Source organism: Myxocyprinus asiaticus, chromosome 29 (genome assembly GCF_019703515.2).
Source record: "Myxocyprinus asiaticus isolate MX2 ecotype Aquarium Trade chromosome 29, UBuf_Myxa_2, whole genome shotgun sequence".
Taxonomy (NCBI): Eukaryota; Metazoa; Chordata; class Actinopteri; order Cypriniformes; family Catostomidae; genus Myxocyprinus; species Myxocyprinus asiaticus.
In genome coordinates this window covers 15628638-15650392 of record NC_059372.1, presented here as the reverse complement: position 1 = coordinate 15650392, position 21755 = coordinate 15628638, and the positions used below count along the sequence as shown (strand labels likewise).

The following is a 21755-nucleotide window of genomic DNA, read 5'->3' as shown; positions in this document are numbered from 1 at the left end:
TTCAAACCAGTCTGGCCATTCTCTGTTGACCTCTCTCATCAACAAGGCATTTCCGTCCACAGAACTGCCCCTCACTGGATGTTTTTTGTTTTTGGCACCATTCTGAGTAAACTCTAGAGACTGTTGTGCGTGAAAATCCCAGGAGATCAGCAGTTACAGAAATACTCAAACCAGTGATTATCTAATCAGCCAATTGTGTGGCAGCAGTGCAGTGCATGAAATCATGCAGATACGGGTCAGGAGCTTCAGTTAATGTTCACATCAATCATCAAAATGGAGAAAAATGTGATCTCAGTGATTTTGACCGTGGCATGATTGTTGGTGCCAGACGGGCTAGTTTGAGTATTACTGTAACTGCTGATCTCCTGGGATTTTCCCACACAACAGTCTCTAGAGTTTTCTCAGAATGGTGCCAAAAACGGCAGATGGAAACAGCTCTGGTAACTCCACGATAACCACTTGACATATTTGTAGTGAGCAGAATAGCATCTCAGAATCCACAACACGTCGAACCTCGAGGCAGATGGGCTACAACAGCAGAAGACCATGGTGGGCCCTTTATTAGGACCATAGTGTTCCTAATAAATTGCTCAGTGAGTGTATGAGATAATCCAGGCTACAGAAAAACTGCACATATTGACTTTGTTGGTCATATTTTTGTTTTGGTGTAATGGAATGTAAGGAATATTCCACATTTGTATCGCCACATGGAGTTCAAGAGGATAAAACCCTTTAGGCATCCTAGGTAAATCTCTGATTTTTCACTGAGGTAAAAAGTTGTTTAAAAGACATGCCCATGTCCTGTCAGATGTTTACTTTGATAGGCATTTTTTTATGACTTTGATTTGAAACACTTAGATTAGTGAGGGTCAGATGTATGACTTCAGATTTGACTTCAGATTTGAGTCGTGGAGCATCATACACTGCAAAATTTCCTCTACAGTCACCTCTAAAATATCTAAAACACATCTGATATACAACTAGATGTGAGCATAGTTTAAGGGTCAGACATTGGAGTCTATACCCATCATTTACTCCAAGATATTCTGTAAAATCTGTCAACTCCAACTGGCCCAAAATGTGCTGTCTGGAGCCGATGAGTAACAAATAAGCCTGATGGTAAACTGGTGCTAAAATCGTTGATAAAGTTGGGTAGTGTAATCCAGTCTTAAAACCATGTTGTGGTTCCTATCAGTGTTACCAACCAACTGGTAAAGACTCACATTTGGTGCTTGGCAAGTGTAAATTTTGGACACTGCAGATGGGCAAGAAAAATGCTTTTCCTTTGCATACCTAACTAAAAAAAAAAAAAAGAGTGAAAGAGAAGACTCAGAATATCATCCTCTATGATTTCGTCCAGAGCATTAAAGGTAAAAAAAAAAAAAGAGGCATGGTAGCAAACTAACCATTTTTTAATCAGAGATAACTTCATAAGGGAGCACAAAACCAAGTATCAGGTGTTTTTGGATGTTCTCCTCCTGTTTTCAAGAAACTGTTTCTTCCATGTACAATGTTTATACAAGCATCACAATCAGAGTGTGACTTCCTCTATGTCGTCATCAAATGATGTAATGGCCCCAACTGCTGGTCGGCTCTCAGAGACTTGGAAAGTGCTTCTATTTTTGGGGAGAGAATTGAAGTTTAGTCTAGTTGGTGTGTCAGTGTCCCTGCTGCGTCCACTCACTGGTCCTGATGAGAGCTGGGCAGTAAGAGGGGGGCTTAGGATCTCCATCTTGCTGGGAAGGTCAGAAGGAGGTGAAGTGGAAGTGGACCCGAAAAGCTGCTGCATGAGGTTGGCCTTCCTCTCTTTCACAATACCATCCAGATCCATCCTTCCATCCAGTTCTCGTGGAGGCTGTGGGTTTGAGTTCTGATTTGCATTCCGGGAGCCCAAACCTCCCCGGGGAGCAGACTTACCAAAAGATGGGGCATAGCTGCCAAAAGCAAGATCAAGATTCTCGCTAGGTCGCTGTGCTCGGAGACCAGCCCCCCTTCTCCCACTTCCAAATGTGTTTAGGTTCTCGTCTTGGTCTGCGAATTTAAAAATACCGCTTTGGTTTCGCTGCTCGGACAACCGTGGTGGAGAGCGGACACTTCCCGTCTCGTCTGAGAAGAAGTCCGAATCCTGGCCTTGAGTCTGCATGTCAATCTCTCGTATCTTTTCCAATATTTGCTCCTTGCATTGACGTTCCTCTTCAGAACGCTCTTGATTGACCACATGGATCTCCTGATTTCTCACTTTAAGTTCTTCCTCTTCCAGTTCATGCTGCTTCCTGATCTCTTCCTCCTTCGGAGATATAGATAGGCAAATCCTCCAATCCTCTTCCTCTCTGTGTAGGCCTATTGCAAAAGTAATAGAAAGAGCTAAGCATTTCAACTAATACATGAAATATTTAACAAACATCTACCTTCTGAGTATCATTGAAAAATTCAGTTATTGAAGCTTCTGTGTTCAGCTATATTAGCTGTACTTCTCCAAGCCTTTTACTGTATATAATTAAGGTTTATCTTTGTATTATTATTATTAATTTGCGCTTTATGCATTTATTAACTCTTGCTCAAGGCTGTTCCTCAAGATCTATTGGTGATGTAGGAGCTTCACATATTTGTTTTATTTCCATGGCAGTACCAATATGCTTATCAGCTAATCAAAGTACCTCATTACCCTGAATCATCATCTCTTAAGACATCTAGAGCTGTAGCTTTAAAAAATGTCCCTATGGTGTGGGTGGAAGCCTACAAATCAGCTTTTAGTAACATGTCCAATTAAAGGACTTGTTTCTAAATTAACTGTACCAAAAAATGTCATCATACTTGGCATATCCTACCAACAACAAAAAAGTACACTAATAATTTTCAGTCATGACCAAAATGTTTGCAAACAGCATACATAATTTTACCTTACATAAACTGTTGGTACTTCGGATGTATTTGTAAAAAAAGAAAAATAATTTGCAGACACATTTTTTTGTCCTCAGAGAAATTACAGGCTATATTAACACTTGTCAAAAAATCTGTATTTCATATCATTTTAACTATGGATCTACAACAGATATATGTCTGTATTTCTTGAACAGAGAGAATAATACGACATATCAAATATCAAATGTCTACAATAATTAGCAGTCAAACCAGCATTATTAGACCAAATAAACTGTTCCTACCATTTCTGTGTTCGTTTGAGTTCTTCTCATGTAAGTTGAGCTGTTGATCTAGTCTTTGCCTCTCCCTGTCTTTCAGTAGCTCCATTTCTCTTTCTCTGTCTTGCAATATCTCTTTTGTTTTTTCCTTCTCTTTTATCTGTCCCACTGCTGATTCCCTCTCTCTTTCTTTCTCCCTCTCTCTCCAAAAATCTTGTATCATCCAGTCCTTTGCTTCTCTCTGTTTCTGCTTTCGGTCTTGCTGATCCTGCTGATATTTTATAGAAAAAGAAAGAGAAGGAAAATTAATGATAAAAAGGACTGAAAGAGAAGAACATAAATCAAATATAAAACAACAGAAAGGTGCAGAGAAAGAAATAATACAATTATACAAATATAACACAAGATTTGCTCACTGAAATGTTACACATGCATTTAATGTTGTCCTTCTTGTCATTCACACTTATTATAAAACATCTACTCATTTATAAATCATTATTACACAGCCGTGCGGAATACTCTATTCTGATTGGTGGATTGCAGAATTCTGTGGTTAAATATTACACAGCTGTACTTTACATGGCTCATGTTGTATCTTGTTGTCTCTTTCTTCTCACATAATAAAATAATTTCAACTCAAATTTCATTTCATGTCCATTTATTTATTTATTTGGTAAGTAGCCATGCAAGCATGATAATATACAGTCAGTCCATCATTATCACAAATTAAACATCTTAATACAAGATCCTGATCACCCTGTCTGGCTTTAATGTTTTTGCGATAATGACATACTGACTGCCTTATTCCTTACTTACAAAACATAATAAATAAATCAGTTCAGCTGCACTCAAAACCTAATCTTTAAGACCCATGGACCCTCATGCAGTAAAAATAAACATACCCTAATGAGCAAAAGCAATCCATCAACAAAAGAACAACTGCAATTATTAAAGTATCAAATGAAAGGAGATGACTGACTCTGAAACATGAATGAAGACAATTTATTCGGGAAGACAATATGCAGCATTTAATGCAAATATTGGGCTACTTTAAGACATAAACTGCAACTGTGTGATTTCATAAGCTTAAGTACTCTTGTGTTTAATACATAAACCAGTGTACTGTTTTAGAAAATGCACTAGTCTTAAAATAAAAATGTACCTACACACAGTTATCTCAAGATTTTATTAAATAAATTGTACGTGCCTTCAGAGTGAGGTAATCATCAGTTCGGTCATCAGGTGGGAGCTCATTGGTAAGAGATGGATGAGGCGAGGGGAAATCCAGTGAGGACATCCTCTGCTCAGTCTGTACAGCTATAGTACTGGTTGTGCTAGGGCCTTCGAAAAATAAAAATACAAAACACTGCAAAGTATTTTACTTGCACAGACGTGTAAAAACTGCATGCATATACAGTGGGTTGCAAAAGTCTGGGATCACAATGAAATCCAGGACTTTTCCCCCCATTTAAATCTGTAAATAAAAGTTTTAGGATTTTAGATAATTATACACACACTGAGCACTTTATTAGGAACAAAATGGTCCTAATAATGTGCCAGACGTGGTCTTCTTCTGTTGTAGCCCATCCGCCTCAAGGTTCAACATGTTGTACATTCTGAGATGCTATTCTGCTCACTACAATTGTACAGAGTGGTTATCTGAGTTACCGTAGCCTTTCTGTGAGCTCGAACAAATCTGGCCATTCTCCGTTGACCTCCCTCATCAACAAGGCATTTCCGTTCGCAGAACTACCACTCACTGGATGTGTTTTGTTTTTGGCACCATTCTGAGTAAACTCAAGAGACTGTTGTGCGTGAAAATCCCAGGAGATCAGCAGTTACAGAATTACTCAAACCAGCCCGTCTGGCACCAACAATCATGCCACGTCAAAATTACTGAAATCAAATTTTTTCCCCATTCTGATGGTTGATGTGAACATTAACTAAAGCTCCTGACCCGTATCTGCCTGATTTTATGAATTACACTGCTGCCACACAATTGGCTGATTACATGATCACACGAGTAAGTAGGTGTACAGGTGATCCTAATAAAGTGCTCAGTAAGTGTATATATATAAAAAAGTTATTACGCAAAACGAAGAAGAAATATTTACGATTCTGCACTATTTATAGGTGACTATATGCAAAATTGTGGCATTGACCAAATTAACTTATTTGTACAAAAAGTCAGATTTCCTAGCTTACATTGAAGCACACAAGATATTTTTTGAAACATTATCAAATTATGCTGCAATAACATTTTTGCAGAAACATGGTGTCCATGTCAGCTCAAGCATATGCTGTCATTAAAGCAAAAAAAAAAAAAAAAGAAATTTTTTTTTTTTTACTTTTCTCTGAAATCGTTATGCTTGTAATAAAATTTGTAATTTAAACATTTGTTTTAAAGGTGCTGAAAGCACTGAAAATGTTCCTTCCCCCTGAAAGATATTACTTAAATAAGTGTCCCGGTCTCTGTGACAGTACTAGACAGTGTAAACAGCAAATAAAAATGTGACCACATTCTTTGATAAGCCAATCAGAAGACTTTGATGTGTTTCTGCCCATCAATCATTTTTCATGTTCTCATGGTGTATTTAGATGAAACGGATCATTCAAGTTCAATGTCATATTCAGATTCATAACAATTGTCAGCTGAGGGCGCTATTTTGCTACTGTTGAGTTTGACAACTGTCTAATTTAACAGCTCAGTCTTGTGGAAGTCCCAGAATGGCTAAAATCGCTCACAGCTCCTTTAAATTAAAAAAATTCTAAATAGATTTTTTGACCCCACTGTACATTATACACACATAAGAAATACTACTCAAAATTTGATACAATGTAATTTAATGCAAACTTCTATGTCCATATAAAACTTGAACTACTGTAATTGCCTTTGAAAACATAGGGTTAAAGTCCCCACTGAAGCACATGGGAATATATCACCATTGGAAGATGTTTGTTATGGAGTCATTATCTAACTGCTAGTAGTAATTATGGACTTAATGTTTAAGTATCGAAGAGGGCCCTGGGAGCAAGGTACATTGGCACAGATGTGTTTTGGGACTTCAACCTACATTATCAACAAAGACTGGTTTACCTTTCCTCTTGGTGCAATTATATACTTCTTTCTTAGAAGAAGCTTTCCCCATCCTGTTAGAGTAGATGTTCCTAGCATCCAGCTCCCTTTCTTTCTCCTGAAAACAGATTCAACAAATTGAAAACTGAGTAAAGGTTCTGATTAACTGGATGACATTAACACCCAAAACTGCATATGGCTTGTGTTGTAACTTGTCTATTGTATGTGTTTGGTACCTTTAGTTTAGTGCAAAGTCTCTCCACTTCCTCCTGTAGTGCTTTAACTTCCAGTTGGGTATCATGAGTTCTTCTCATCTCATTAGCTAGCTGCCTCTGAAAGCTCCCACTACTCAGCTCCATGTTCTTTTCCAATTCCTGAGGACACAAGATACACATACAGTCAAAAAGACATGAACACATATTATAACCTTTTTTATTTTGGAATAAAGCACTTTAATGTCAAAATATCATTGCAGACAATCAATGCACCTAAAAAGAAGTTACTTCCTCTGGTAACAGTTATTAAAAGTGAAGTGTGTATTTTTTTCCAAGTCCATTTGGTGATGCTAGTGGCACAGAAATTACACACTTCACCTTTAACAATTTACAAAAACCTTTTTAATTGAAGGATGTCTGGTTTGTCTACACAAGTATCCAAGCAAATGTGTTTTTTGTGTGTGTCTACCTTCACTTTGCGTTCACTCTCTTGCAATTTTGCTTGTGTGTGCATCAGTTTGCGCGAGAGCTCCTCCCTCTCTCCAAGATTCTGGTCGTCTGCGAGTCGCTGCAGTTTCTGGAGCTGGCTGCGACAGCGCTGGAGCTGGGCATCCATCTCCCTTAGGCTGCTCTCAGCTGCGCGCTGGTTCTCCTGACTGCGTCGTAGCCTCTCGCGCAGAACATGAGTCTCATTGTTGTGGCGAGACAGCAGCTGTGAAATCTCACTCTCTGTGTCGTTGTAGCGATGCAGTGCTTTCTCCTGCCGCAGCTGCAGCTGCCGCAATAAACGGTTCTCACGTTGCAGCTCATCCGCATGTAAACGTAGCTCAGACAGTCCGTTCTTTAGCTCGTTGATCTTAAGCAGACGTGCAGACAGCATGCGCTTAGTGACCTTGTCGACCTCTTTAGATGGAGCATCTTTACTCAAGATATGAGATTGTATGCCTCCTGACCGCTGCTGAGGATGATGGGAGTGGGGAGGGGGACGCCGTGTTACACCTTTACGAACACCTGAAAAGAACAGAAAATGTTAATAGTGATAGACATATATATTGTCCAGGGCTGCATTTCCCTAAATCATCGTAATCTTAAATTGATCGTAGAGAACATTTACGGCAGTGGTTTCTACAATCTACTTAGACTTGCGTGCAAAGAGTTGTCAATTGTAAATGACAGTGCAGACTGTCTTGATTTCATGTGAATATTTTTACATGAGTGGTGCAAATAGTCACATGACCAGATTCATTTAATTCCACTGTGCTCCTCTAAAGATTATGTCTCTGTCAAAACTCCATAAAGGAAGCAAACAAAACCAGTCATTATACTCTTACATCTACCACATTTTGTTCATCCAGTATAATGTTTAAAGGGTCTTTTATTGATTTATTAACAAGATTGTTCAGCCTCATATAAATCATGCACACAGGACAAGTAAACATGTAAGTGGTCATAATTATGACTGATGGGAAGAGACCCATTTTTGAATAGGCAACTAACTGACTCCCATTATAAAATTGCAGATTTTAAAGTATTATTTCAATTCAAATGTATATGATTATTTCAAAGTAAAAATAAATATGCAGTTATTATTGGTTTGTCATCCCTTTTCACCCACAACTGCGTGATAGTAAAAAAAAAAAAAAATTAAATTATGTTACTTTATTGTTTGCTATTTCTATTGGGTCCTTTTGAGCAACTGAGCAAAATGAATGTATCACACTTTTTCTGTATTTTCCCACCGAAGAATAAATCTCATGTTTTCACTAACTTTTTATTTTATTTTTTTGAAAAGGCATACAGTTTCTTTCATTGAGCTATCCAAGGAGTAAAATACATGTGCCCACTCAGCGGGGAAAAAATTGGGATTAAACGGGTGAATAATGCACATTTTCTGTGTTCAAATATTTTTTTTTTTGTGAATTTTGAGTACTTGTTGTGTAAAGCAAATAATTTGCTGAATGTTTATTTATTTGTTATTTTACCACATACTCTCACTGAGCACTTTATTAGGAACACCTGTACATCTACTTATTCATGCGATTATCTAATCAGCCAATTGTGTGGCAGCAGTGTAATGCAAAAAAATCATGCAGATAGGGGTCAGGAGCTTCAGTTAATGTTCACATAAACACTAGGATGTGATCTCAGTGATTTCGACCGTGGCATGATCAGGCGCGGACTGGCCATTGGGAGAACCCGGACTTTTCCCGATGGGCCGGCCGCTAAATGGGGCCGCCACATTATGCAGAACGCGCCACAAAACAGTGCCACGATATGTGGAAGGGGGCAGTGATATGCAGAAAAGGACAGCAACCCCCCCCCACCCAACAACTTTTGGGCCAGTTTCTATGTAAAATCCCAGGCCGAATTTTCTTCCCAGTCTGACCCTGGGCATGATTGTTGGTGCCAGACGGGCTGTTTGAGTATTTCTGTAACTGCTGATCTCCTGGGATTTTTACACACAGTCTGGTCATATTTCACCCCAAATTTAAAACAAAAATAGTAAATCCTATTTTAGGAACGTTAGGTTTTTTTTAATTTATTTTTTTATTGTGACATTATTTTTACCATAATGCATCCGAATGTTTTTTGTTTTTGTTTGTTTGTTTGTTTTGTAATTCTCATTATTGTCAATGATGATTCTCTTTAGATCTGTTTTTTACAGTGTATAACAGTAAAAATCTTACCCTACTGTAATATGAGTTTTTTAAGCAGTAAAAATTAAAATATTATGGTATGCTATGTTTTTTTCTCTCCCCTTTTCTCCCCAATTTGGAATGCCCAATTCCCAATGCGCTCTAAGTCATCGTGGTGGCGTAGTGACTCGCCTCAATCTGGGTGGCGGAGGACTAATCTCAGTTGCCTCCGCATCCGAGACCGTCAGTCCACGCATCTTCTAACGTGGCTTGAGTGCGTTACTGCGGAGACATAGCGCATGTGGAGGCCCACGCTATTCTCTGTGGCATCCACGCACAACTCACCACGCGCCCCACCCACATTATAGCAACCACGAGGAGGTTAACCCAACGTGACTCTACCCACCCTAGCCAACTGGTTGCTTAGGAAGCCTGACTGGAGTCACTCAGCATGCCCTGGATTCGAACTTGTGACTCCAGGGATGGTAGTCAGCATCTTTACTTGCTGAGCTACCCAGGCCCCCAAGTTAAATCAGTATTAATTAAAGACATTGCAATATATACCGAAAGCATAAATACTTTTTACAATTTATATAATATATCATTCTTTTTTGCATTGCCGTAATAAGAATGAGATTTTTCTTAATGTTAATAATGGGAATTTTGGGGGAAATGTGCTTAATTGTCATGAAATAAATGTCAGAGTCACAATGAAAAAGAAATAGCTATGATTACGAAAAAAAGGCTTCAGTTTCTTTAAGCAAAATATAATGCATTTATTTATTTTGAATTTGGGGTGAAATATGACCCAGACATTTATGTTCTTGAAAACATTTGTGAGATTCATCCTCAGAGTGTTTTGTTCATTTGTAAGACTGAACAATTGGGTATCTGTTAGTGGGAAAACATACAGCCTGCATTCATCCAGATCCTGCGGTTTTCATCTTACCAATCAGTGTCTCAAGAAACTTTATTGTCCATAAATAATAACATGTACAATCACCACAGGATTAAAATGCTGATGGTCTTAACCATGTTACAGAAACCAACTGTAATAGGTGGGTAAGAGAAGGCATTGAACTGATTTCATCTGCTTAAGGTGATGCATACAAATTATTCGACCTTCTGGCTTGTTGATGAATTTTTAATATTATGAGGACTTACCATTCTAAGTATGATATAATGGAGAAAAGGAAAGGTAAGCAAAATACTTGAATAATCTTCATGAATAATAATAGGGTGTTTTTTTATTTGGGTTATGCCTATATACATTGGGGTCCAAACATCTGAGACTACACTGAAAATCTGTAATTTAAAAAAAATTTAAATAAAGAAAATTAATGACATAAAATGAAGAATAAATATTTAACATTCTGCACTATGTCTAGTTAAGTCCTTTGTACAAATGGTCCAATTTCTTTGCTTCCATTGAAGCACAGAAGATGCTCTTTGGAACATTCTCAAATCATGCTGTAATAACTTGGATCATCAGGTTTTGCTTGTGGAGTCTATGCCAGCTCGAGTGCATGCTATCATTAAACCAAAAAAGGGACAAACCTAACACCAAGAAATTCCTACATTTGTGAAAATGTTACTTTTCACTCAAATTTTTATGCTGATAATATAATTTGTAATAAACACAAACTGTATTAAATCATATAAATTCATAAGACAAGCATTTTCACATGTGTACTAAGATTTTCGAATCCCACTCTATATGTTTTTGTGTTTAATGTGTGTACGTGTACCTGCTCGAATTAAGGGGCTGCTGGACACCTTTCTAGATCTCCCTCTTCGCTGTGCTGATGGAGACGCTGACCGTGGCGACAGAGACCGATCAGAGTGTGAGACATTTTCATAATCATCTGAGAAGAAAGAGGCACTACTGCGCTCTCCATCTGAACAACGATCACGGTCTGGGTCTCTGACTGGCTCTCGTGTTTTACTTTGTGCTCGATCCCCAGCTGAGCTCTCTATGTCCTTTCGATATTTCTCCTTTTTCCCAGATTGGAGAGAAAATTCAGAGACCTTGCCATTGCTACGATGGGACAATCGGCTGTGCTCTGATTCCTGATTATCTTCATTTGAGTCCATGTCTTTCCAAAGTCTACAGAGATGGAAACAAAATGTTTTACATTAGGCTGAGACTGGACTGAATATGCCACTGATACAGGTGCTTGACTCTCAGTTAATAAGCAGCACACATATACACAAACACAGAAATCAGAATAAGCCACTCAATGTTTGCAAATTAGTGCTTTCAAAGCAGGGTGGTTGAGATGCAATAGTGGGAAGTAACACAATTAGAATACATAATATACTGTACGTAATATTGTTGAGAGGTTGTGCACATGCAAGCGTGAGTGTTTAAGAGTGTGGTTGGTGCTGCTAAGGAGCCTTGAGTGAATCGTGACAAAAAACAAAACAAAGACAAAAAACACTCACTCACGCTGTCTGAGAGGTTATCTAATAAGATTTGCATCAAGCCACTGTCATAGTTGTTGCACTCATTTATGACAGTTACGTCACATGCCTTTAATTTTCAGCTTCCAGCCAGTGGAGCCCAGACACACTCACAAATACTGCAAATGTATTCAGACATTACTTACTCATAATTAAGTAAAACAATTAAGATGGCTTCATTTAGAATAAGATGATGTCTTATAGTGCAAGCTAAAATCACACTGAAGTGTACTTGACAAACACTTTCTTACCAAATTCAACTTAAAAGAAAAGGCATACTGTATGTATATTGTGTTTGTGAAGTTCAGTAGTTCACTGCAAACCCTAATAAGTTAGCAGAACTCAAACAATTTGAGGAAATCAGTTACATCCATTTTTTTTTAAGTTAATAAATTCCCAAGTTTAAGTTAATAGAACTTTCAGATTTTAAAAATTTTGTAATACACGTGCATGTTAATTGCTCTCAACTTACCAGTACTGAGTAAGCTAACTTATACATTTTGATGGCACTTTTAATTTATCTCTTTGGCTGAACTTTAAATACTTCAATAAGAGAAAACCTTACTAGCTAGTATAGTGAATGCTAGCATGCTGAATGCATGCTAATTGGTAACACTATGCTTTAATTGCATAGCAATTGCTCAATAAGTAAATCAAAAAACAGTTTCAATTTGTAACTGTCCTCAACCTAAGCTCAAGCTCCACTATTCACCATAATAGTAACCCCCCCAAACATATCAGAAACTCTTCTAAATAACACAACATAACATTAAACAATAATAAGTCTCACCCTTTACATTCATCTTGCACAAAGACACTTAATTTTAACATTTACTCTCCCTGTCGAGTGCCATGCAAAGCATACTGGGAAATAGAAATCCCTTGCCCAGTTTCAGTTAAATTTAAGTTCCTGTCAATTTAAAGAGATGAGTTCATTAAACTCAAAACAATAAAATAATTCAGGTTACTTAAAAGGTGTCAGTTTCATGGTACAGACTATATACTCATCAAGGTTAATTTATTTGAACTCATTTGTATGATTTCATTTTTCCCTTCTCAAAACAATGAATGATTTTGAGCATTAGAGTTTACAGTGTTGATGAAGTGCATAAATTGAGTACAAATAAGAAATCTCCAAGTTTCAAAAAGAACAAAATGCCACTATAACTGCAGTGCTATTAAGAAAAAACTAAATAAAGCCACAGCAGAACTGTTGTAATTATGACCATTTGGTAAGGCCACTAACAAGTCCTTCCTCTTTTAGTCACTGAACCTCTCTGTGTTACCGCTCCATCACCATGGAGATTTAGGCGAGACAGCCCCTTTGTAAGCTGCCAATAATATCATTCACTCCTTAATGATATGCAAAACACATTCAATTACTGCCTCACACTCCACCTCGCTTGTTATTCTCAAATGTTTATCATCCATTGAGATGTTTCAAATGGTTTTCACAGAATAAGTATTGTGACCCAAGACATATGCAGGCCTGCTTAAAATTTTAATGTACAGATATGCAATAAGCAAGCCCTGATAATTTTGTCCTGAATTAATTGATAATCTGTATTACTGGGTAAAATCATTTATACAAAACAAACAAGTCATGACTCAGATTGCATGTTAGACCTGTAAATTTAGAACTGTTAAGACCACATGTTGTGAGATCTCAGATAACATGTTAGCAAACAGAAGAGAAGAAACTGGGTCATTCCTACAGTTCGGTGACTTTTCGGCTTTGAAACTTTGGAAAAATTAAGCATACTTTTATAGGAATCTTTATGTTTCATCATTAAAGGGACATGTTATAGATTTTATAAATTATACAGGTCAAGCTAAATATACTTAACAAATGTAGATGTCCATTGGGTTAGGTGGGCAGAGTCAGGGTAGAAAATAATAGGGTGTACATTCAGTGGGTAAAATTAGCCACTACTTGTTTATTATAATTATGATTTTATTTCTGTTAACATAAAAATATATTGAACTTTAAAATTAAAGTCCCCCCCCCCAATATCTTTCCATAACAGGGTGGACATGTTATTCTTGACAACAAATGGCTAACATCACAAAATAAAGAAAAAACATAAATAAAACAGAAGAGTTCTGTTTCAAAATCGCTTCAAATAACTCCAACCTTAGCCACTTTTCCACCATTGGGCCGAATGTTTCTGAACACGATGAGGAACGGTTCCAGTTGCATTTCCACTTGAGCATGGCTCGGCACGGCACAATTACAAACCATTCACTGCAAAGATTTCTCAGCTTGGTTAGCTTACAGTGATTAAAAAAGCTCAACCATGCTGGTGAAATTGCTTAAGTACATTCCAATGCCAAGATAACTCTTTTATTTTTAGGTAGCTGGCAAAGATCGCTATGGTGAGGTTTAGGGATGTGCCACGGTGGTTGACTAATAGACTAATCATCCAAAGCCTAAGCCGATTAGTGGATTCGACTCCTAACATTAATATTTTTTAGTGGTGGTGGTTTTAATGGTAGACGCATTTCTCAAATTATTTAAGAGACCTAACTTCTGTGTTTTTGCGTGATGATACTTGCTGTGCTCATCAGTAAATAACAGTCAGTACAGTAAAACCCTCTAAGTTTCATCTCTTTAATGCTTTATGTTTAGTCCTTCTATGAGCTGCTGTTACAGCAATCAAATTCCGAATCAACAACACATTACAAGATGGTAACTGTTAGACTTTAAATACTCTGCTGTGAGTATTGTTACCATATTTGTGAGGTGTTGTGGAGAGATTACAGTTATTCTCAGTCGCTTTGGCTCAATTCTCGAATGAAAATTATTTTTCCCAAAACAAAATTCAGAGTTCAAATCTCTGAACAGTTAGTTTCTTGTTCACACCATTTTTGAATTTCTTATCCATTTAAGCAAATTGCACGTGTTTTGGCACATGTGTGCAAAAGAGTAAGTACAATTGTCTACAATTTGCACAATAACTAAATGCACATGGCTTGCTGATCAAAACTGGTGAGTTGATTCTTAGTGAAACTGTCATACTCTTCACAACTTCTAAATATTCTTTCATCGTGTGAGCCATCACATGCAAAATGATCCATTCAATAATCAAAATCTGTCAGACATACATGTATATAATTATTATAATTATAAAATATTCCATAAATATCTATGACATGGAATGTTTTTTCATTGTTGCATTTTTTTAATGTTTTTTTTTTTTCACTATATATGACTTTACATGTAAGAAATGTGTAAAAATGGACATGCAAATGTGAATTTTCTGTTTACATGTAACACATTGCTACAAAAATAAATGTACTATATACATACAAATGTGCATATCCTTTTTCTGTGTACTACAGTATTGTTCAGTATTGACTTTTCCCAATAAACTTTTATCTACTGTTGAAATCGGTTTCTAAAAAGCTCAGTGTGATACACAATAGCATTCAGCAAGACAAAACTGACATTTTTGTATAGTACAGTAAGCAGTCAGTGTCAATAAAAAAAAAAGTAGAACAAAAATGAAATTTGTATATAACAAACAGTTCCAGGGATGACTGCCATGGTGAAAAAACATCTAAACATTTTGACCAGTACGGCTCACAAGATGACAAAAAAGAATTCCATTTTGGTGGCACTGGCCAATTTACTGACACAATAACTAGGTTTGTGATGGTTTGTGATGTCCCATAAAACAGTTGTGACAATTGCACTTACAGTTTAGAGACTGTTAAGACTGTTTCAAATAATGAGCCAAAGCAATTGAGAAAAACTGTAAAGTCTTTTGCTGATTCAGTCTGACACTGCTTAAATAAATAGTTGCAGCAAAAAAAAAAATTAATCTGCTTGTTGTCATGAACTACAGTAGATAAGTACCTGCAATATTATCTTGCAGTTCTGCACTTTTGAATGCACAGCAAGGATCGCCCTGAAGCACTGGCTACATTGCAGTCATTCTGCGTTCAGGATGTGCATAAGTCGTTTTTTGCCGCTGTATTGGAACCTTTCTTATTTATTACTTTTCTTACTTTAATAGTTTTTTGTAATAATATGTTGTAGTTATTTAGCCTATTTATTTGTTGAATATCCATTAGTCACCATGTTGAAGTGCTGCACTTAGCGTACGTATATTCCTCTGAAACTATACGATTGGGGTCACGTGAAAACAACGGAGCCTAATTATACATTATTATCTTTAACACCAACTAGTCGACTAGTCGTTCAAACAACCGACCGACAAGTTGATTATGAAATTGTTAGTTCTGGATATCCCTAGGTTAATAAAATGTAATTAAAAAAAATGGTGTATGTTTGGTGTATTTTCATGATTTTATGATGGTTTAACTCCAGTATACATTTTTCAACATTTCACAACATTTCATCAGAGAGTTATATTAAGTTATAGCTCATTAAAGCTCATATAATATATCATTTTATTACTTGTATAATATGTTGTCAATGAATGTCCTTCTTAGCTAATCTAGGAACTTTTACCATTCTGTGTGTTCGTGTCCGGTGGCATGCACACCTCTCGCCTTTTTCTCTTTGCTTTCCCTTTTGTGACATGGGACATGTCTTTCCTGTGTTTTACAGTATTAGCGTAAAAAACGGGGAAATGCAGTCCTGAAAACTGGAATATATGATCATCCTACAGTGCACTCGCTCTAATGTTTAACTGTCATGCCTTCGCCAACTCACATAGGCTATTTGTTACGTTCTTTCAAGCACCACAGTGAAAAAAGAAACCGTAACCGTGCCAACTGTATGGAGAGGCATGGTTTCACAATGAGAACCGTTCTTCCCGAGGGTGGAAAAGCGGCAATTTTTTTTAAATGGCTGATGTCACTTCCAGTGACAGTGTCGTCACATCATAACAGTTAAAGGTCACAATATGATGACATGACGGGGTGGACAATCAAAACAAGGGGCAAACAAAAAACCTCTACTATCAGTGTTAAAATGACATATTTACAACGAAAGAATATGTGCAATTGGGAGAATATAATACTAAACACTTCATTGTATGGGAATTTTTTTAAGAAATGTGATTGCTGAGCACTTATTTTTGTCAAAAATGTTTAAAGGGTTAGTTTACCCAAACATGAAAACACTTTCATCATTTATTCACCCTCATGCCACTAATGATTTTCTTTCTTCTGCAGAACACAAATGAAGATGTTTAGAAGAATATCTCAGCTCTGTAGGTCCATAATATACAAGTGAATGGTGACCAGACCTCCAAAAGCTCTTAAAAGGAGATAATGTCGAACAGACCAAAATATAACTTCTTTTTCACTGTACATATTGACAGCAGTCTCCATGGCGATTATTATTTCAAGCTCAATTACACTTCCTATAGCGCTGTCTAGCACTCTGCGCATGCGTCAATCACTAGGAAGTGTAATCGAGCTTGAAATCATGATAATGATCAAGTCTTATGGACCCCGTTTCCACCTGGTATTAAGATGTGTTTCGAGTGATCTGATCACCAAAACCACATATGAATGTGGTCAAAAACGCATGTGACCACATCGCATTTGAGGTGTAAATGCTAATCCTTCCTGTATGCATCCTGGCAAAAGTGAAGCGCCACCCTCACCTGAGTTTAAACTTTGCAGATTATGAGCGACTTTAAAAGGAAATAAAGTCGCTCTTTTGTTGCCTAAGGATAACAAAAAGCGGATAAATACACAATCATGAGAGCTTCACGGATCTTCTTTCGTGTGTCTGATAGTAACACAGAAGAGAAGCACGAACACCTGAAGCTCCTTTAATACAGATAAGACACAAAAATAATGGATAATTCTGCTTGACATGTTGCGTTTGTGCTTAGGTTAAATTTCAACTGCATCTGAGAGAAACAGCGCACCATTTTTTGTGCACTTTTTCTGAGTTTGTTGCACTTTATTATCATGCAGTAACAAACTGGCATAGTGATTAATGTATGTCGTCATGAAATAGAGACCCTCCACTCCAAATCTGAACACAAGTGGTCACAGGAGACACATATAGTGACTAGGTGTAAACAGCGATGTGTCTCACATGGCCACATGTGATCGGATCACCCGAGACACATCGTAATACCAGGTGGAAACGGGGTCATGGATTAATTCTATGCTGACTTTATCTCCTTTTTGGAGCTTTTAGAGGTCTGGTCACCATTCACTTATATTGTATGGACCTACAGAGCTCAAATATTCTTCTAAAAATATTTGTTTGTGTTCTGCAGAAGAAAGAAAGTCATACACATCTGGGATGGGATTAGGGTAAGTAAATGTAAACTATCCCTTTAGGGCTGCAACTAACGATTATTTTGATAATCGATTAATCTAACGATGATTAGTACGATTATTCGTCTATTCAGCGATTATTGCAACAATTAATCATTAGCTCTTAACCGATTATTCATCTTGTGCCCGACTTAAAAGGTTGTATTAAACGTGCTTACTAACAATAAAGAGGACAAAATCATCTTTTAAAAATACCTCTAAATGACATTCACTGAATTAAAGGAAACAAATATACTTTTTAAGTTTAATTCAGTAAAGAAATTCACTGCAAAAAATCCTATTGTTATCAAGTGTTTTTATCTTGTTTTCCATTTAAAATGGTCTAAAAATCCTTAAAACAAGATACATTTACTTGAAAAGCAACATATAAGATATTTAGACTTGCTTTAAGAGAATGTAAAATAAATAGTGTATTTTGTATATAATGTATTTTTTCACTTGGTTATATTTCTGCGAGTGCAGTAAAGACAAAATATACTTATATTCAAGATTTTTTCTCTAAAAGCAAGTCTAAATATCTTATATGCTGCTTCTCAGGTGAATGCATCTTTTTTTTTTTAAAGGATTTTTAGATTTTAAAATATTTGTATTTTTAATATTATATTCAACATTCTCAGATAAAAAGATGTTTCTTCTGAAGTATAGCTTCTAAAGAAAATGTACATTGTTTTAAACGCGTTTTAGATATTTATATTGGAAAACAAGCCAAAACAAAAACAAATCAAAAACGTATTTTGTTGTAGTGTATAATGGGGCGAAGAATACCCTCTCTCACCTTTCTGTTCACTTCAATCCATCTTTAACTGTCTCTAACTGATAAAGTTGCGTATTGCCAATTTTCTTCACAATAAGAAATGCTCAGTGTCACATATATTATGATTCAATAAGTCATGAGCCATCACGTTATAATCTAGCTGCATTAAGCATGTGCGCGCTCGAGGGACGAGCGTCCCCATGACAGAGTGTGCATCAGCCAAGTGCAGTTTAAATCTCTCCCCCTTAGATCGGGACATTCGCGCAACTTATAGAAGAGGCACAGAACGCACAGAGAAATGCCAGTTTCAGAGTTTGTAGTTATTTACATGATCTGCTTCTATATTATTTGAACTTTAATAAAGTTATAACGCATTAAGTATAACTGCATTTAAATGTAATGCCGGGGTGTTTCCTTTAAAGACACTCGACACGCAAGTTTTGCTTCAGTGGAGCGGCAACTCCACTTATTCCACAACAAGAGTGCTTCTGTATTTACTTATTTTATATTTTTGCATTATAATTTCCTCATATGTTGCAATCACCTGAAGCTGTTTGGAAAGTTTGGAGTGCATCTGGACTGTGAGCTGTGTTTTCTTCCTCTCCTCAGTCAGGTACGAACTGCAGTGCTGCTCTCACACGTCATCATTAGAGTTTAATGTGATCTCATGTTACATTAAATGAGATCAAACGACTATTCGACAATGAAAATTTTTGTCGACCATTTTTCTTTTTTCTTTTCGTTTCAGCCATATATCCCTTTAAGATGTAGAGTAGCTCTGGGGAAATGCAACTAGTGCAGTCATTTAAAATGATTTCAGTTATTTAAAATGGGACTTTTAGGCCCACAGCAGTGTGTAACATTACAAAGAGTATTTTATTATTTTTATCAAGCATATTAAAATTTCATAGATTGAAATTAAACATTATAATACCATGACATGTTCTGGGAACTTAAAAGTCACCAAATTGTAGAAATGACTCAAATACTTGATTCTTCAGATCAAAGTAGGAGCCCAGAGCCCATTATATAATGCCAGTTCAAGAAAGCTGGAGAATTTTCAATATCATTGAGTCCGTCTAATGACAGCAACCTCTTGTATTGCCAATGAGGAGCACCTCATATAGACAGACTTGAGTTGTGTGAGCAAATGTGAGACTTCAAGCACTGAGGTCATCTGTACTTGACAGGCCAAGAATATGCAGTGACATTAGTAACCATCACAACACAATAGCTGAGAGGGTCCTCATAGCAGACTGTATGGATCGTAGTGACGTAGTGGATCTAATCATCTGCGTAGTGGATATTAGTGACGTGGTGGGTGTTTTGGTTTTTATGCGTTACACTGAGTACAGTATTACGTATTATTAAAGTATTACACTGAGGCATTTGTTTAATATAGCTTAGGTTTTAAAAATGGTCATAACCATGGATTTCGTAAAATACTTTTCCTTATTTTTCCTCCACCCACAGAAAACAAATATATAAACTAAGCAATATACTCCTCACGTCACTAAAATCCAATACGCATGGGATTACGTCCACTACGTCATCACGCTACAGTCTGCAGCGAGGAGTACTTGGAGAAACTGCCCGCCAGTTTTGTTGATAATCCAAAACAGTGGAGTAAAACCAGGGTAAAAATAATTCATTTGATGCCACAAAAATCGGCATTATTCAAACATATCATATATAATATATACATTGTAAAAAAATTTTTTACAAAAAAATTACAAATAAAAATACTTACATTAATGAAGCCATTATCATTACAATCGTTCAATATGACAACACAAAGCTTTATGAGGGCAGAACTAAAACAGTTATCAGATTAGTAAAACTACAGGTGTTTAAAAACAACAGGAATCTTCATGAGCATGTCTTAATTTTTAAAACAAAAGTTTTCAGGCTACATGTATAAACGTCAACATATGAACTGCTTCATGTATCTATCTTTACCATGGCGTCGTGTATTGTAAACACAGATCTTTGTATCAGGAAAAAAACTGCGGATGTTTCTTATTTACTACCAGTTACTTAGTGTACTAAGAGAGAGAACAAAAACAAATCCATAGCAAACGTGAGTGAAACTATCTTACGAAGTGCTTACCAGTTTCTTGTCCTTTTAAGTCTCCATATCTTTTTTGTCAGTTTCTTCAGTAGAAATATAATATGCCTCGATTAACGGCTCACAAACTCGCTAGCCAGCTACACGACGAGCTAGCTGGGATTATATCGTGCAACTAGAACAACACAAAACACTCAACTGTAGAGACGACGCAAAACGTTCTCTAGTTCAGTAAAAGAGATGCAGAGTGCGGTTGTTGTTTGGTTGTCTCCCTTTGATGAAGCGACATCTGAGGTCAATTATGGCGGAGATTGTGGTTTTTGTAGAGAATATGTGCTTTACTGAAGGAGAAGGTGAAATCTATGAATCCACGCCTAGCCTTCTGCTACCGGTGTCATAGTGACGCTTCACCATGGCAACGTGCGCCGCCCCTGTCGGTCAGCACTTGTTGAGTACGGCTGATGTTACACTGCAGCGGGAACTATGCTTAAAAATAGAGCAAAACCTTTCAGAGAGATGTGCAAAAAAAAAAAAAAAAAAAAAGTAAAGTCTAGAGTCAGACTGACCTTTTATATTATTGTGAAATAAGACATAAAGACATCTAAGGAGGAGACAGACAGACAGATAGACAGATAGATAGATAGATAGATAGATAGAAGGCAGCACAAAAGTAATCCATATGACTCCAGTGGTTTAATACATTTCCTTTTTTACTAAAAATCTTCAGAGTGTGAAAGTGAAAGTAGACATTTTATAGTAAAAAAAAAGACTTAAATATTGATCTGTTTCTCACCCACACTTATCATATGGCTTCTAAAGACATAGATTTGACCACTGGAGTCATATGGATTACATTCATGTTGCCTTTATGTGATTTTTTGAGCTTGAAAGGTCTGGCCACCATTCACTTGCATTGCATGGACCTACAGAGCTGAAATATTCTCCTAAAAATCTTTGTTTGTGTTCTGCAGAAGAAAGAAAAGTCATACACATCTGGGATGGCATGAGGGTGAGTAAATGATGAGAGAGTTTTCATTTTTGGGTGAACTATTCCTTTAATTTTGTTACACAGTTTACACAATTAAATTTGATGGAATTTTGTTAAGAAACTGAAATGTTTAAATCTTAAA

At 36.7% G+C, this 21755-nt stretch overlaps 1 protein-coding gene across 1 annotated transcript; it reads right to left on the bottom strand.

Annotated features, from left to right (window-relative positions):
* Positions 1-1426: 1426 nt before the first annotated feature.
* LOC127420573 (lebercilin-like) lies at positions 1427-20896 on the bottom strand. The gene is made up of 8 exons (XM_051662968.1): positions 20668-20896; positions 10816-11174; positions 6901-7442; positions 6453-6590; positions 6238-6334; positions 4344-4481; positions 3165-3461; positions 1427-2340 (listed from the first exon to the last, which is right to left on the bottom strand). Exons 2-8 carry the CDS (start codon positions 11159-11161, stop codon positions 1532-1534), a joined length of 2367 nt encoding a protein of 788 aa, XP_051518928.1. The 5' UTR covers positions 11162-11174; positions 20668-20896; the 3' UTR covers positions 1427-1531.
* Positions 20897-21755: the final 859 nt, after the last annotated feature.

What these genes read in the sequence shown, in the direction of transcription:
- LOC127420573 (XM_051662968.1), bottom strand. Translation starts at nt 11,161, where the DNA reads ATGGACTCAAATGAAGATAATCAGGAATCAGAGCACAGCCGATTGTCC. An exon ending in GACTTTGCACTAAACTAAAG is followed by an intron (nt 6,335 to 6,452) that starts GTACCAAACACA and finishes ATCTGTTTTCAG; the next exon opens with GAGAAAGAAAGGGAGCTGGA. An exon ending in CTCAAACGAACACAGAAATG is followed by an intron (nt 2,341 to 3,164) that starts GTAGGAACAGTT and finishes CTTTTGCAATAG; the next exon opens with GCCTACACAGAGAGGAAGAG.